Source organism: Hemisphaericaspora subhashii (genome assembly GCF_019202705.1).
Source record: "Hemisphaericaspora subhashii strain CBS 10753 chromosome Unknown scaffold175, whole genome shotgun sequence".
NCBI classification, from domain to species: Eukaryota; Fungi; Ascomycota; class Pichiomycetes; order Serinales; family Debaryomycetaceae; genus Hemisphaericaspora; species Hemisphaericaspora subhashii.
This window is the reverse complement of record NW_026057196.1, coordinates 2201-17585: the sequence shown is the minus strand read 5'-3', so window position 1 is coordinate 17585 and position 15385 is coordinate 2201. Positions and strand designations below refer to the sequence as shown.

Here is a 15385-nt window from a genome sequence, read left to right as displayed (position 1 = left end):
CAATTGCATGTAAACAGTGGGGTTGATTATGAAAAATCCTTATGCATAATTTAATAATTTTCTCCTTGTTGAATGGAAGCTTATTTTCAAGGAGTACTCAAAATTCCATTGAAACTTTATACACATCATTGGCTCCAAAAAGCGGTTGTATCCCTCGATGGCAATCATTCAAATTGACTTTCGATTGTTAAGTTATGAAGCTTGAAATGGTGAAAGAGGAAAGATAACTTATCTTTTCCAAGAATTCGAATTGGCAATCAGAACCCAACATATTCGGTTTGAAGATAAGCGAAAAAACATGTTCGCTTGTTGTGCATATACTATATTTGGCAACACTACGCGGTTTTTCCTAATATGATTCACAACCCTTCAGTTTGATGATAAAACTTCAGTGGGTTGGGCTTATCAAGAAAAGGCAATATATTGCGATAGAGATTCTTGATATGGATATTCCATGCATAAGCATGCCAATTGGGTTACAATAAAATTCCGATTTTTCTGGTCTACGGGGGGTCAAACTTGTCGTTGATTCCGTTCTTCGTTTTAGGATTATTAATAAACATATGGAGGAAGTTGGGTTTGTCCGAGATAATCGATGATTTCGATTCCAAATACAATATTGGCGAGGGGTAAGGATTCATTGTTAAGCTTCCTCGCAGGGGGACTTGGGTAAGTCTAGACTCAACATAATGAGAAACCAGATAATTGATTGGTTAGAAATGAATGCAATATACCCCAGAATCAACAAACAATTGCTAATAAGGTTCTAAACGAATTGGAAAACGGCATTTTAGATTTCTATGTTTGCTAGTGAACCCCACATTCATGGCGTAATTGTATAAAAAAAGGAGTATTTAAGATACTCGCGTTTGATGCAATATAAAACTTAATCCCTTTGGTCTTTGTAATTGATCAAGTTAGCAAAGATGGCTCGAATGCTGGTGGCAGCCGAACCATCAGTATAACGTTATCTCACTTTGTATGAGCAAGTTGTAAGTTCGTTTCAAATCCCAACAGCTAGAACGGATTGATTTATCCCTAAAATTATTGGCAAACAAAGAAATTTTCTTGTCGAATCAGGGCTCAACCAGAACGTAAAAAATCTTAAATAAAGAAATGACTTTAAGCTTGCATACAGGTATCTCTAATAGGGGCAATCAGGATTCAACGTGCCATTGCCAATCCAATGTCCTTGGCTTCCCTGTACTATCCAATCAAGTACCAAAGTCCCGAGTTTATGCCCATTGGTTCGTGCACCGATCTGGTAGTGGATATGGTTCTCCACCGATTTCTGAATGAAAAATTTGTTCATGGTTCTGTTGATGGGGAATAAGCAGGTCGACAAAGATCACTACGATCTCCACATTATTGGGATTTACCCGAATCTTTGGCTTATTGGAATCATGTGATGTTGGGTTCTATAGATGAATACTGTTGAACCAACATCCCGGGACCAGTTTAATGGTCTCCGCATTGTCTTCCATGTAGATGATCTATGCATATTTTCCATTGTTATAAATCAGTTGCAGAAAACCGCAATATTTTGCGCGTTTTTTCGGAGGCTTAGTGGGGGTGAGCAAGCTACGGAACGATTTTCCTCGGTGTCCATTTGAACAATACCTCAATTGGCGCTTGACGGCGGTTTTGATCTCTGGATTCTAAGGCTACGTTGTCCAGGGACCCCCGCTCTCTCTCCAGGACTTGGCATGGACTTAAGTGCAAGAAGCACTACATAATTACTTTTATTTTGCGGGATTTTCAGAGAAATGTCTGGCTGCAAAAAAATGTCTGCCGTGTAAATTGTAAAAACTGGGCTTAACATAATTCGAAGGGAATAACAGAATTACGAAAAGTATTATAAGTAGGAGCCTAGGAGGATTGTCCACTCATAGTAACTTATTAAAAGTACAATTGTTGATTGATACTACTATTTATAACTAATTCTTTGAATGGCAAACTCTAACTCCTTACAATTAATATTCACCCGCACAATTAAACAATGCACACAGATATTCTATTATAACACCATTGTACACCGCACTTAGACAATTGTTATTGTTAAAACCTATTAAACACACTTTATGATGAATTTCACTAATGAATGAAGTCTTGCATTATTATATCTCATACCTCAACAAAAAGCATTTGATGCCAAAGTACTTAATTCATCAATTGCAGCAATAAATTAGGAGAAATTGATTCTACAGTAGCGGGAAATAGTCAATAAGGAGGTTTCCTGACCTAACTACGCGTCTTTTACGAGCAGACAAAGGCATGCACAAGATATCAATCGTGGTGTATCATTCTGATACCCAGTTTATATTCAAAACTCTATAAACTCAAAAAACTGAAAAATACAAAATATCTACTAGATCATAGAATAAATAATATCTATTTGCTTTGCTTCAACAAATCAACACCTAAGGTTTGAATTATGGTCTTACCAATAGCACAAACTTCTTCATCAAAATATCTTCTACCACTCAATTGTAATCCAATAGGAGCACCTACGAATTCATCAGGGTGATAATTCTCGTTTTCTAATTTTTCAATATCATTTCTATATTTATATTTCAAATCTTCTTCAGTCCATTTATCAACTTTTGGATCTTGATAAAGACCAGTTTGGAAAGCTAAAGTTGGGAAATCTAAAAGATTGAATAAGGAAGTGTATGACCAACCATAAACTTCTTCAGAATGAGGTGCGACATTAGAATAAACTGGGGATAAAATAGCATCGACATTGTTCTCAGTCAAGAATTGTGAATATTCATGTCTCAAATCATCTCTAATGACATTCAAATTTCTATTCTCAGAAGCTGGGATATCTCTAGCTCCTTGACCATAATTCAAAGACCATCTAGTTAATTTAGTTATTGGTTCACCTGAAGCGGCTAATAATTTACGTTGGGCGGCATTACCATCAGCTGAATACATCTTATGAACTGTTTCGTAGGCCAATTGAGTTCTTGGTGGAGTCCATTCAATAATCTTGACCCCAGCAGCTTTTAATTTATTAACGGTTTCTTCAAGACCTCGTCTAATTGGAGGGGTTACTCTAACTAAGCCATCATCTCTAATAACAGCAATTGTAATTTCGGTTGGCTTTGGTTGAGTAACATCTCTCCATTGTAAAGGTAATGACCAATGATCGTAGTTCCATGGCTTACCTTCGTTAATGTATGATTTCATCCATAATTCAATATCTTCAACAGTACGAGCCAATGGACCAGCCACACCAGGAACGGATTCTTGACCTTTTTGACTTGAGATAGATCCAAATCCAGAAATTCTTCTAGTGGTTGGTCTTAATCCGATAGAACCGGAATATGCGGCTGGTGCTCTAATTGATCCACCAATATCTGAACCAACACCAATTACACTACCACCAAATCCAGTGATTGCACCTTCACCACTTGAGGACCCACCACTGGATAATAATAAGTTGTGTGGGTTTTGGGTGTTTCCGATAAGGTTATTGTTCCCATCTAAATGCATAAGGGTTTGTGGTTGATTAGTTCTAACGTAGAATACAGCACCGAGTTTTTCTAAAATCTTGGGAGTGACAGCGTGTTCTTCAGAAACATTATCCAAGAGAGAAACATATCCCGCATTGGTGATTCTTCCCTTGTAAGCAATATGTTCCTTAAGAGAAATTGGTAAACCGTGTAATGGACCAACGATCTTACCATTTTCTTTGAAATATTGATCTCTGGCTTCAGCTTGTTTCAAACCTTCCTCTAAGAAAAATTCCATAGCACAGTTGGTAAATTGATTACAGATGACTGCACGTTTAGCAAAAGCGTTGAATACTTGTACAGCAGTGAGTTCACCTTTAGACATCTTGTTGACTAATTCGACACCTGACGAGTCGGTGATGGCAAATTCTTCTGGAGTTAATAACTTAGCATCGTATAAGTAAGCGAGTGGGTTGAATTGTTCTTGAATTAATTCAGAACGATCCTTTGGAAGTTCGACTTTCAAATCTTTTGGAATAGAGGCTTCTCTTGCTTTTCTGTATGCTTCTACTTTTGGGAGCCATTCCTTTTGGTATCTTTCAGGATCTTCATAGTTATCAATAGGATCGTTAGTTAAAAGAGTTTGATATGCACTTTGTTTAGTCATGGTTGTATAGCGGATAGTTGAAATGTTTATTCGCAAGAAGAAAAGGAAAGAAATGAAATTTTTCAAATGTGGGAAAAGGGGTTTATCTTTGAGGGTATTTATACAATCGAGATACGGTGGAGTAAATTGTGGAGATAAACTGAAAAAAAGACGCGCGTTGGGTTCCCAAATAGGAAGTTTCCGAAATAACCGCTACAATCCGCCCAGTTATAATTTCGATTCCCTTCTATAAATCCGAGAGTATAAACTTCCGACTTGTGTTCAGTGTATAACTGGTTATACTGGGCGTGAGATCTTCTATTTACTATCACTAGTTATTTGAATGTCTCGATGCATTGACTCTTGATGTGGTCTTCAAACAGTTAATTCCCTATCCAAAGAACTCTTTTTGTGTGTCTCTACGGGGAAACTTACCGCGCAATCAATCTTCCCAATTAGGCAGTTGTATACGACCGTCGAGAGGCTTGAAAAAAAATTCGCCATTCAGATCCAACCTATTTTCTAAATGAAGGTGAGTTAGACATTCCTCGCTTATCAAGGTAGTCTTTCTGATTGTCAAGGTAGTCTTTCTGATTGTACGATTAGTAGCTACGTAAGAGAACATTCCAAATAGGACTTATCTGAACTCGAACAGACTGCGGCGGGCCTTGACTGGTAAGAGACAAGACTTTTTAAAGTCCGGACGGGAATCGCGGTCCGCCCAATACGACATACCGCCAACCACTGGCCCTAACTCTATACTTACTACCAGATAAGTGGAACTCCATGTCCGCTCGTGAAGCTGATGTACATTCACTTTCTTTTTTCCATTTTCGATTGTAGAAGTTAGTGATTTTGAATATTTGACCTCGAAACCCCAGTTCTGGAGTATATCCAGTCGATTTTGAAGGTATTTCAATGGAATTAGAAATAAGATACTCTTGAGCCATCACCTGGTATATCCTCTCCTGTCTACAGTGAACATTACATGTATATTTTTAAGCTATTATGAATCGGAAAGGTCATAGCATGAACCGATTTGAAATAACGTGTGGTAGTGTGGTTTGCAGAAAAATTGCAAAAAAATGGGTGCAAAATTGATTTATCTATAGAAATCCTTTAGAAAAATTTAATTATAAAACCTTTGTTCAGTTATTGTATTAATTAATACCGTTAACCATAGAAGACTACTTATAGTTCAATTTTATGGACGTTGCCCACGTTTGTTTTGTTGTTCAGTTTAGTATTCAGAAGGGTGTTAACAGTCTTTGGTATCAAGTGCTATTTTTTTAAAAGTATTGGCCCAACTCAACTGTAAGGAGTGTTTGGCCCTGCTTTCGGAAAACCTTAATACAGCAGAATGTGGTATGACTGTAACCCAGACTGACGTTCCTTCCTTGGAATAGAACCCCGCGCTGGCGTTTCAGAATGGTGCCACGTTACACTTGTGTTAGGTAGAGTTTGTCTGTCACATCTTTGTCATACGTGGGGTCCGGCCTGACTTGGATAAATACTTGTGGACTTTCCCCTTCTTCCAATTGGAATCAGGAATGGGCGAACAAGAATGCTTCCACGGATATGAGACAAGAGTCCTTCTACAGCTCTCACACAGTACGGTACTCGGCAACGACGACTGCTTACCTAACTTATATAGGACTACGTTCACCTCCCGTATTGAAATATACAATCTCTCGGTTCCTCCACGGACAGAACACAGTGCTTCCCTGCTATCAAACATGCTTATCTTCGATTCCGACCAAATGCGGCTTCTCTCTTAGAGCCTTTTCCCTTGGGCAATGTCTCCCTTACATCAACATTACTAACGGAAAAGGATGACCGTGTAAATATTTTTAAACTAAAAATTTAGTGAAATATTTTCCGTGGATTTTTCTTTTTTATTTTCGCCGTTATATTTTAAATATTAAAATTATTTTTTGCAACAATCTAAGCTGAGATGAGCCATTCGATGATCAATGATGAATAGTAATATAAATTATTATTTTGACTTTCTAACCAGATTAGTCGATTAAAGGTCATCCAGCTTTTGACAATGATTGGATGGTTACCTTTAGAACTTATTATAGATGCATAAAGTAGTGTTGGAATTTTAACTACTCTTTTGCAACTATTTCTATATTATTTCAAGCAATTTAAGAACAAATTTTATTTCAGAATGTTCAATTATTTGCTTTTGCTACTACCGCTATTGTTACTCGATTCATTGTGGTGAGCAGGGACGTTATTCTTAGAGAAGAAACTCACATTGAAAAAGACTACTTTGTCGATGGTCCATTGTGGCTTCTTGATGTCTATGTTGATTACCTCGACATCGATCGCCTTCTAGTCAATGAAAGTGGACAATTCTTCTACGTCACAACAACACCAGGTATTGATAGGGAAACTTCGTTCAATATTTTATATATCTCTAATCAAAACACTTGCTACTTTGACCTTTCTGCCGGTGAACGCCGTTTCATGTCAGCTTTCATTGGTCGTGTAATCAATCTTGGTACCATGCTATTTAAGGATTTTCATACAAATGGTCCTATGAAATTTATCCAACTCGATAATAGCGTCAATGGACTAATATATATTGAAAATACCAACTTGAAAGTAACTGTCGCATTTTCCAACGCAGGGACAATCTGCTTCGGACCCAAGGTGTCACTCACGGTTGAAAATGATGCCTATTTTAATACCCAAAAAGGGTGGATCAAACTATCGCCGGGGAACAACGTTACTGTCCCAGGGCATATCCTGCAAAATTTTTGCTTTCCTAAAGAGGATGGACATCTTGAAATTACATCAAGTTTTCCTGATACCGTGACGTTGGCAAATTATTTTGGTCAAACCAATAAGATCTTCCTTACACAGTCCGAAAACCACTCTTTGAAAATTTCCCCAGGATCACTCGTCTACACCGAACCATATTTAAAAATTACATTGGACGACGAATATCGCTTTAATACAGGAAATGGGTATGATTCACAAAGATTCGTTATGATACGTGTAGACGGTGGGGTGGAGATTTTCTACGATTATGATGCAGATGGGGCACTTCCCTCTCCATGTAGTTGTACGATACCAACATATACTATCCCCGATGGGAAACCCACATTTACAACACAAACACTTCAAACCACCACCGGTAACAATCGTGGGACCACAGTCACGCAACAAGGTAGTGGGACCGAAGTGACTCCTTTGTCAGCTGATGAATATATGGCAGCAGAAGCCAGCTTGCAACCAGAGCCAAATACGATAATATCGTAGAATCATAAATAGTTTTACAATGATTATTGAGGTTGACTTCTAGGGAGATAATACTTATTCATAATATATTTATATAGGCATATATAGCCTTTTGGAAGCACATACTCCAGATTAAAAATATAATATTGATGATAACTCCACGAACAAGAATAAAGGAATTAGTATAAGCTACCATTTCATCTGCTCTTCCATGTGCTTCTCTAATGTATTCAACAACGTCTTGTTCAGGTTTGGGTTGTAAAGACAATCAAAATCGAATATGAATAGAGGTGGCGTTGTTACAATCTCTAGAGGTTTTCTATTAATACTAACCCACCTGGCATCCTTAATTAAAAATAAAGTTTTGCATTGGTAAAGTTAATTAAATACATTTCTGATACATCTATAAAACACAATTGGTAGCACCACAGTTTCTTGTTGAATTTGGTTGTAAAAAAAAAAAAGATTTGACGAATTTATTTTGATTTAATTAATTAATAGATCAATTTTAAATTGAATAAAACAATAGACTTTTAACTAACTAACAACAACATCAAAGAATGACAGATGGAGGAATTCATAATTCTTCATTTTTTGAAGAGTTTTCATCTCCTTCCAATTCACTGTCAGGATCATCTTCTTTTATTAATTCAATACAACAACAACAACAACAACAACAACAATCACTAAGTCACAGTCCAATAATACGGAGTCCAGTACCTCAATTAATAAATACTAACAACACCTCTTCAGATTGCTTACCCAGTACTCCCAATTTAATAATCAAAAAATCAATGGATTTATCTACAAGTCTATTACAAGAAAATTCCATACAATCATCTAATCATCCAATAACGTCAACACCATCTTCAACTACCAAGAAAGTAAATGCATCATTCAATTCAACAACATCAAGTCCATTTATAACCAATCCTGAGTCGCGTCTAATAGAACTGCCATTCTATGATCTGGCCAATCATGTTAATCAATCAATAGCTTCTTCACAACCAGCATCAAGATTAACACCCAAATTGCAAAGAACAAACAGTAGAAACAGCAATGCTTCAATTAATAATTCATTAGCTGAATCGCTTAATAGACTAAATATTGCAACAAGTGGAGTAACTGCAACAGTAACTACATCCCCACCAACCGTCACCATTAATTCATCGACTACAGTATCATCAACCCCGAGTGGTACAGGTAAGGCAGGAACAAGAACAACAACGCCAGCAGACGCAGATAAGACAAGATCAAGAGCTTCAACACCGGCAGACAGCGTCAAAACAGGGGTAACAACATCGAGGCCCGGGAGCAGTATTCGAGGGAGCTCATACAATTATTCAACAGTTACTGGTACCCCACGTAAAAACTCATTTCATTATTCTACACTCAATACTGCAAATAATACTACGCGATATACCCAAGATTTCGATGACGATGAAGCGGATGATGTTTATAATCTAACAAATCTAGGAAACAGCAGCAATGGCAACGTCAATCACCAATCTTCGCCATTCATATCGCCTACACATGCGAGAGCCCCATCTTCAGTGGCGACCACCACTTCAAAATCTACAAGTAATCATAATCAGAATGCTCCATGGAGACATTTCCGTACTCCATCAGCAGCAACCACCGTCCCGACTTTACCTACATCAACATCAGCAGGCACCAATACAGGCTCGCCTCGCTTCTCAAGAGTGTTTCCCACAAAATATAGTAATTTCCACCCAGTGGGTACATATTCTAAAATTGATGAATTAAATCAAGAAATATTGGGATATAGAATTCAGATTGATTTATATAGGCAATTTTTACAGGAATTGATAGATAAATATCAATTCGAATTTTCCAGTGAGGATCAGCTTCCTCCAGGATTAACAGGTAATCTCCGAAGAGGAAGCAGTAGCAGTGGAGATGCGACGATGTTGGGGATAAAAATATCTTCGAGTCGAACTGATTATGAGAATCTATTGAAGGATTATAATGAGATCTATGCCCTTAATCAGGATTTATTTATCAATCTTAAAGATTTTGAACTGAAGATTGGTGAGAAGGAAGGAGAATTGGCAGAAGTGAATCGATATCTTGATGTATGTGAGGCGGTTATTGATGCTATATTGAGAGAGATTATGAGTAGAGAAGTTGAACAAGGGGGTGAAGGGGGGAAGCTTATGCGGGAAGAGGTGATGAGATATTCTATGGAGGACAAATTGAAGGTGATTAGACTGGAGTTGAGTGATACATTGGCGTTGTATGAACAACGACAGCTGCAATTGCAGTTGCAATTAGACGAACAGGAGAAGGAATATCAGATACAATTGGAAGAACATCGTCAGATACAACAAGGATATCAGCAACAACAACTACAACAACAGAGAGACGCAATCCCTCTGGAATCAAATGAGAAATATATGGATACTATTTCGCAATTGATTGGGTTAGTGGATAAATTGGAAACAGAACTCAGATTACATAAAACCGAATCAGATAGCTTACAACAAGAATTAAAGTTTGCTCTTGAAGATAATGGAAACATTAAACAGAATCTCTTACAAATAAGTGACAAGTTTCAACTATTAAAGCAAACATATCAAGAATTAGAAAATGTGAAACAGGAGAATCAGAAACATATCCAGACTATATCCCAATATGAAACAAAAATCCATCAACTTGAAAGTAGGTCCACCAGCGAAGTTAATCTTCCCTTAAACCGTAGTTCCATAAGCATTCCTGACGAGAATTTGATGGCGGAATATCTTGATCTTAAAACACGATATAATAAAGTATGTTCTGATTTAACAGAACAAGAGAAATTAACAAAAGAATCTATATCCAATCAAACTAACCTCAGTTCTAAATTTCAAGAGAAAGCAAACGAGCTTCGTCAATTATGGTCCAAAAATAATGAACTTCAGAATGAACTAGCCAATTCCTTAAATAAGCAACGAAAATTTAATACTGAACGAATCCAATTTTCTCATTCTGTGGAATCTCTTAAGAAAGATAATACATTATTGCGATCCAAGATTGCAAAATTGACAGATTTGATTTCTTTGAATGTTGATTCTACCGATTCTGAAGAAATTGGGAAAAAATTAACTATATTAGATATGCAATTTAAGGGATTATTAAATTATGATATTGAAAAATTTTCAAATTTAATTAAATCATTTAATAAAATTGCTGATGATAATAGTATAAAAGATCCAAAATCAAAATATGAAAAGTTGATTGCAAAATTAGGAGATAATGATCAGAATAAACTTAATAATAATGATTTGAATTATATTCGTGAAATTCATAAATCAATATTTGAATATTTTATAAGAGCAGTTGATATCTTAGTCAATGATCATGTTCGTCTATTATTACAAGAGAATGAAACTAAAAGTGATAGTGTCCGGGTTAGACAACAAACCAAACGTGTTGAGGAATTGCAAAATGAGAATGAGAACTTACGTGCTGAAATCGAGAGATTGAATCTGGAAGATATAGATTCAGTAACTAGGTTAAGAATGAATGATTTGAGAAATAAATGGAAAGCAGAAAGAGAAAGACGGGTATTGGAAGACGAGGAGGCTACTAGAAGGTATAGGGAATTGGAAAAAGAGAACGCCAGGTTGCTAAGGATCGTTCAGCAACAACAGCATTAATATGACATAAATATATAAATAGATAGAGAAGTATTAGAATAGTAATTAGAGGTGTAGTTAATAGAATGAAAGGGTATGAATATTGGTTAAATTTAGTTAGTAGTGTACTTTGTTCAATTTTTCACGTCTTCTCACCAAAACACAAAATAATTTCACACTGAAAAATTTTTCACTGTTCTTTAATATTCACAAGAAGCTAAGCTAGTGGACTTAAACCATTGAAAACTAATATCAAAGATGAGTCCAACAGAAGAAGAATATCTCCAACTTGAAAAGGAGATCAACTTGGATGACATTGATTTCTCCGATTTAGAAGAAAAATACGAAGTTGACACCGGATTAGACAATTATGTTATTGTTGATGGTGCTCCAATTGCCCCAGAGTCAAAGGTACCAATCTTAATCAAAGTTTTAAGAAAATTGTTCAACACTGTAGGTGAAGTGGTCGAAGGTGATGATGGTGTTTATATGCCATTAGAAAATGGGAAGTCCAAGGGGTATTTATTTGTCCAATTCAAAACTGCTGCTATGGCCGAAGCTGCTATCAAATCTTTAAATGGGAAGAAATTGGATCAAAAGCATCGTTTATTAGTTAATAGATTGAGTGATATTGAGAAATATAGTTCTATTTCTTCTGAATTCAAGGAACCAGAAGTACCACGTTTCAAGAGTCATGGTTATTTGAAATCTTGGTTACAAGATGAACAAGGACGTGATCAAATGTTGTTACATTTTTCTGAAACTGTTGGTATTTATTGGAATAAGAAAGCTAGTGAACCAGAACCAGTTATTGAACCAAGAAGAGCTTTCACTTCAAGATATGCCAAATTTTCACCAAAGGGTACATATTTATTTTCAATTCATCCTCAAGGTATTCAATCATGGGGTGGAGAAGATTTTAAAAGTATTCATAGATATGTTCATAATCAAGTCAGATTAATTGATTTTTCACCAAATGAAAACTATATGGTTACCTTATCCCCATTGGCTATTAGTTTACCTACTTCTGCTGCTGAAAGAGCACAATTCCCATTTGGACCAGAATCAGAAGGTCATAAATTAGTTATTTGGGATTTAGCCACTGGTGAACCAGCAAGAACATTTGCATTACCACCTCATTTAGAAGGACAAAAGGAAATGCCATGGCCTTTGGTTAAATGGTCTCACGATGATAAATATTGTGCACGTCAAGGTCCTGATGCATTGGCAATTTATGAAACTCCAAGTTTCCAATTATTGGAAAAGAAATTGGTTAAGATTGATGGAATTCAAGATTTCGAATGGGCACCTGCTGGTGTCCCACTTTATAATAGTAAAGCTGAAGGTGGAGAACATGTTTTGTCTTATTGGACTCCTGAAACTAGTAATCAAACTGCTAGAGTTGCTGTTATGCAAATTCCAAGTAGACAAGTTTTAAGAACGGTTAACTTATTCCAAGTTAATACTTGTAAAATGCATTGGCAAAGTGAAGGGAAATTATTATGTGTTAAAGTTGATTTACATACTAAATCACGTAAAACTATTTTCTCCAATTTAGAATTTTTCAAATTAACTGAAAGAGATATTCCAGTTGAAAAATTAGAATTAAAGGATGTTATTGTTAATTTCTCATGGGAACCTAAATCAGAAAGATTTATTACTATTTCAAGATTGGATGATGGAAATCCAAATCCTTCAATTCCAAAGAATACCATTTCTTTCTATGCTCGTGAACCAGTTAAAGGTAAGAAAGTTGCTCCAAAATACAAAGCTTATAACCAAGTTCAAGGAAAACATTCTAATACTGTTTATTGGTCACCAATGGGTAGATATGCTGTTGTGGCTACTATTCTGAGAACTTCTGGAGAATTAGAATTCTATGATGTTTCATTTGATGATGAGTCTAACAAGAAAGATCCAGCTAATGTTAAATTATTAAAAACAGAGAAATTCTCCGGTATGACCAATATGGCCTGGGATCCATCTGGAAGATTCCTTGCAGCATGGTCTTCCTCTTGGTTGCATTCAATTGAAAATGGATATAGAATATTTGAATTCACTGGAAATTTGATCCGTGACGAAACTCTCGATCAATTTAGAGAATTCATCTGGAGACCAAGACCAGAATCGTTATTAACTAATGCTGATAAGAAGAAGGTTAGAGCTAACTTACGTCAATATGCTGATCAATTCGAATTGGCTGATGCCATGGAAGCCGATGCTGCTGTTAAGGAAGCCATTATGGCAAGAAGAAAGGCATTGGCTGATTGGAGAGAATATAGAGCTAAGCATGTTGGTAAGGCTGTTCAAACTGGTGATGTTAAGATGAAAATTATTGAAGAAATTAAAGAAGAAATTATTGAAGAAAAGGAAGAAGTTATTGAATAAGTTTCTATTTACATTTAATTCCTTGCTCTATATATAAATACACATATAATTTGTACAATAAATAAATAATATCATATCTTTGTCATTTCTATTTCGCTACTTTAGTTTGTAATTGTAAACCATGCCATTGTTTAATTTCATCCTTTAATAACTCATTAACTAATCTATGTTGTTTAATCATAGGAATTCCTTTGAATTTCTCACTTTCAACCAAGATAGCAAACATAGATCCACATCCTCCTGAAACATCTTTGACTTGTAGATTCTTAGGTTGGAATTCTGTAGCTAAGATATTATATATCTTTTGTTCATAATCTCCCATAGGTGGTTCGGTGGAAAAGGCACGCAAGGCAGATGTGAATGTGGCTTGCTGAGGTTTTTGTCTTAGTAACGGTACTAAAGAAACACTTCTTTGTTTAGATATGAGATTTCTGAACATGGTATTGTCTTCTCGGTGGAGTTGTTAGTGGGGATGTAACCTATAAGCTGATTGTAATTAATAATCAAGTTTCTACTCAACAGAATGGGCACCTCGAGAATTTTTTTTATATATATAAAAGTCGTGTACTTTATCAATTTGCGAAAGGAGCTTTTGCTGCAAATTGTTGCAAAAAAGTCGAACTGGAAATAAACATTTAATTTTATTTCTGGTTTCTTTCTTTCTTTCTTTAACTACCACAATAATTCACATATCACATCCAGGTGGGAAAGTAGGGACTATACTAACCATACTAATACTCCTTTCTAGGTGCGTGTGGCTTGGAGCCAGCAGAGTGACAAGCATTTAGATGCTCCTTTCAAATGGGTATCTTCAACGATGAGAAAGGAAAGTAACAACATATCAATTTTGACTTGCTGGTATCTGTCTAAGTGTTGGTTTAATGCCTTGTCTGTATCATTGCAAATGCTGATGTCTGATGACACGTGATGTTTCCTTGAATTGGCTGGGGGGTTAAGGAAATGTCATAGATTCAAGGTGACTAACTACCATCATACCATGTCACATGACTTTCATTTTGTGACAAGAGGGGTCTGACAAGACTCAGTTATCCTTTTGGACAATTTTGCATGACGCGTTGCTTTTTAATGCTGAGAGCCGACTGAAACAACTTTTGCCTCTTACAAGATTGGCAGTATCTATTACCATCCGTTACAAATCTTCAATCCTGCATATAAGCTTTTTGCTGTTCGCAAATTTATCAAATATGATTTATGATTCCCTTTGGTAAAGAGTAATTATTCACATTACTTGATCCAAAAGTCTTAAAGCATGGATCTTTTGGTTTATTAGCAACTCCAGTGTATGCGAAATGCATAGAATTAATAGCTAGACAATTATAATTATCCTGATAAATTCAATGTTTATCAACCTGAAACATATATATTAAAATATTCAAATAATTTGTGAATTGTAATGGGAAAATGTTGTCGGAATACCATGAAGTTCTTGCGGCATAAATTTGGAATTGAATCTATTGCAGTTCCATTGAATTATCCTATTTCTGATAAAGAGATATTAGGTAAATTTTGAAGAGATATTCAAGAAAGAATCACCTAAGTTTGTGTATGTTTGATACCACATTTCTTCAATGACAAGAGTCATTTTTCCTTTTAAACGATTAACTGAATTATACAGAAGATATAATGTCCTTTTCATTAATTGATTGGTAGCTCATGGAGGAGTTGGGATGTATTAGTCAAGATTTATCAGAAATTGATCCTGATTTTTATGTTAGTAATTTACGTAAATGATATTTTGTTCCATTTGGATGTGCTGTATTATACATGGCTACCTAACATCAAAATAATACTCATACTTTCCCAATCAATCATTCTTACGTTTCTGATGAAACTATACTCGAAGATGAAGAACAACATAATCATTTAGCTGATAGATTTTTCTTTGTTGGAACTAAGAATGTTTCTTCAATTGCTGTGATTCCTGAAAAAATTAGAGGAATAGAGAATGAATATAGTGGAGAACAAGTCATTTTTGATTATTG

The 15385-nt window shown here is 35.7% G+C and overlaps 4 protein-coding genes and 1 pseudogene across 5 annotated transcripts; 3 read left to right on the top strand and 2 right to left on the bottom strand. All coding sequences in view use genetic code 12, as the record gives it.

Moving 5' to 3' along the window:
• Window positions 1-2391: 2391 nt before the first annotated feature.
• J8A68_000269 (uncharacterized protein) lies at window positions 2392-4125 on the bottom strand (the record flags this gene model as incomplete). Its single annotated transcript, XM_049406495.1, has 1 exon — window positions 2392-4125. The coding sequence occupies one exon, from the start codon at window positions 4123-4125 to the stop codon at window positions 2392-2394; it is 1734 nt and encodes a 577-aa protein (XP_049266428.1).
• A 1339-nt stretch (window positions 4126-5464) lies between these two features.
• Window positions 5465-7377, top strand: J8A68_000268 (annotated as a pseudogene). Its single transcript has 2 exons — window positions 5465-5469; window positions 6354-7377. Coding segments are annotated over exons 1-2 (1029 nt in total).
• A 539-nt stretch (window positions 7378-7916) lies between these two features.
• Window positions 7917-11015, top strand: J8A68_000267 (uncharacterized protein; the record flags this gene model as incomplete). Its single annotated transcript, XM_049406474.1, has 1 exon — window positions 7917-11015. The coding sequence occupies one exon, from the start codon at window positions 7917-7919 to the stop codon at window positions 11013-11015; it is 3099 nt and encodes a 1032-aa protein (XP_049266427.1).
• A 237-nt stretch (window positions 11016-11252) lies between these two features.
• On the top strand, window positions 11253-13382 carry PRT1 (translation initiation factor eIF3 subunit b; the record flags this gene model as incomplete). Its single annotated transcript, XM_049406462.1, has 1 exon — window positions 11253-13382. The coding sequence occupies one exon, from the start codon at window positions 11253-11255 to the stop codon at window positions 13380-13382; it is 2130 nt and encodes a 709-aa protein (XP_049266426.1).
• Window positions 13383-13470: 88 nt separating this feature from the next.
• On the bottom strand, window positions 13471-13821 carry J8A68_000265 (uncharacterized protein; the record flags this gene model as incomplete). The annotated part of the gene is made up of 1 exon (XM_049406451.1): window positions 13471-13821. One exon carries the CDS (start codon window positions 13819-13821, stop codon window positions 13471-13473), a length of 351 nt encoding a protein of 116 aa, XP_049266425.1.
• Between the last annotated feature and the right edge of the window lie 1564 nt (window positions 13822-15385).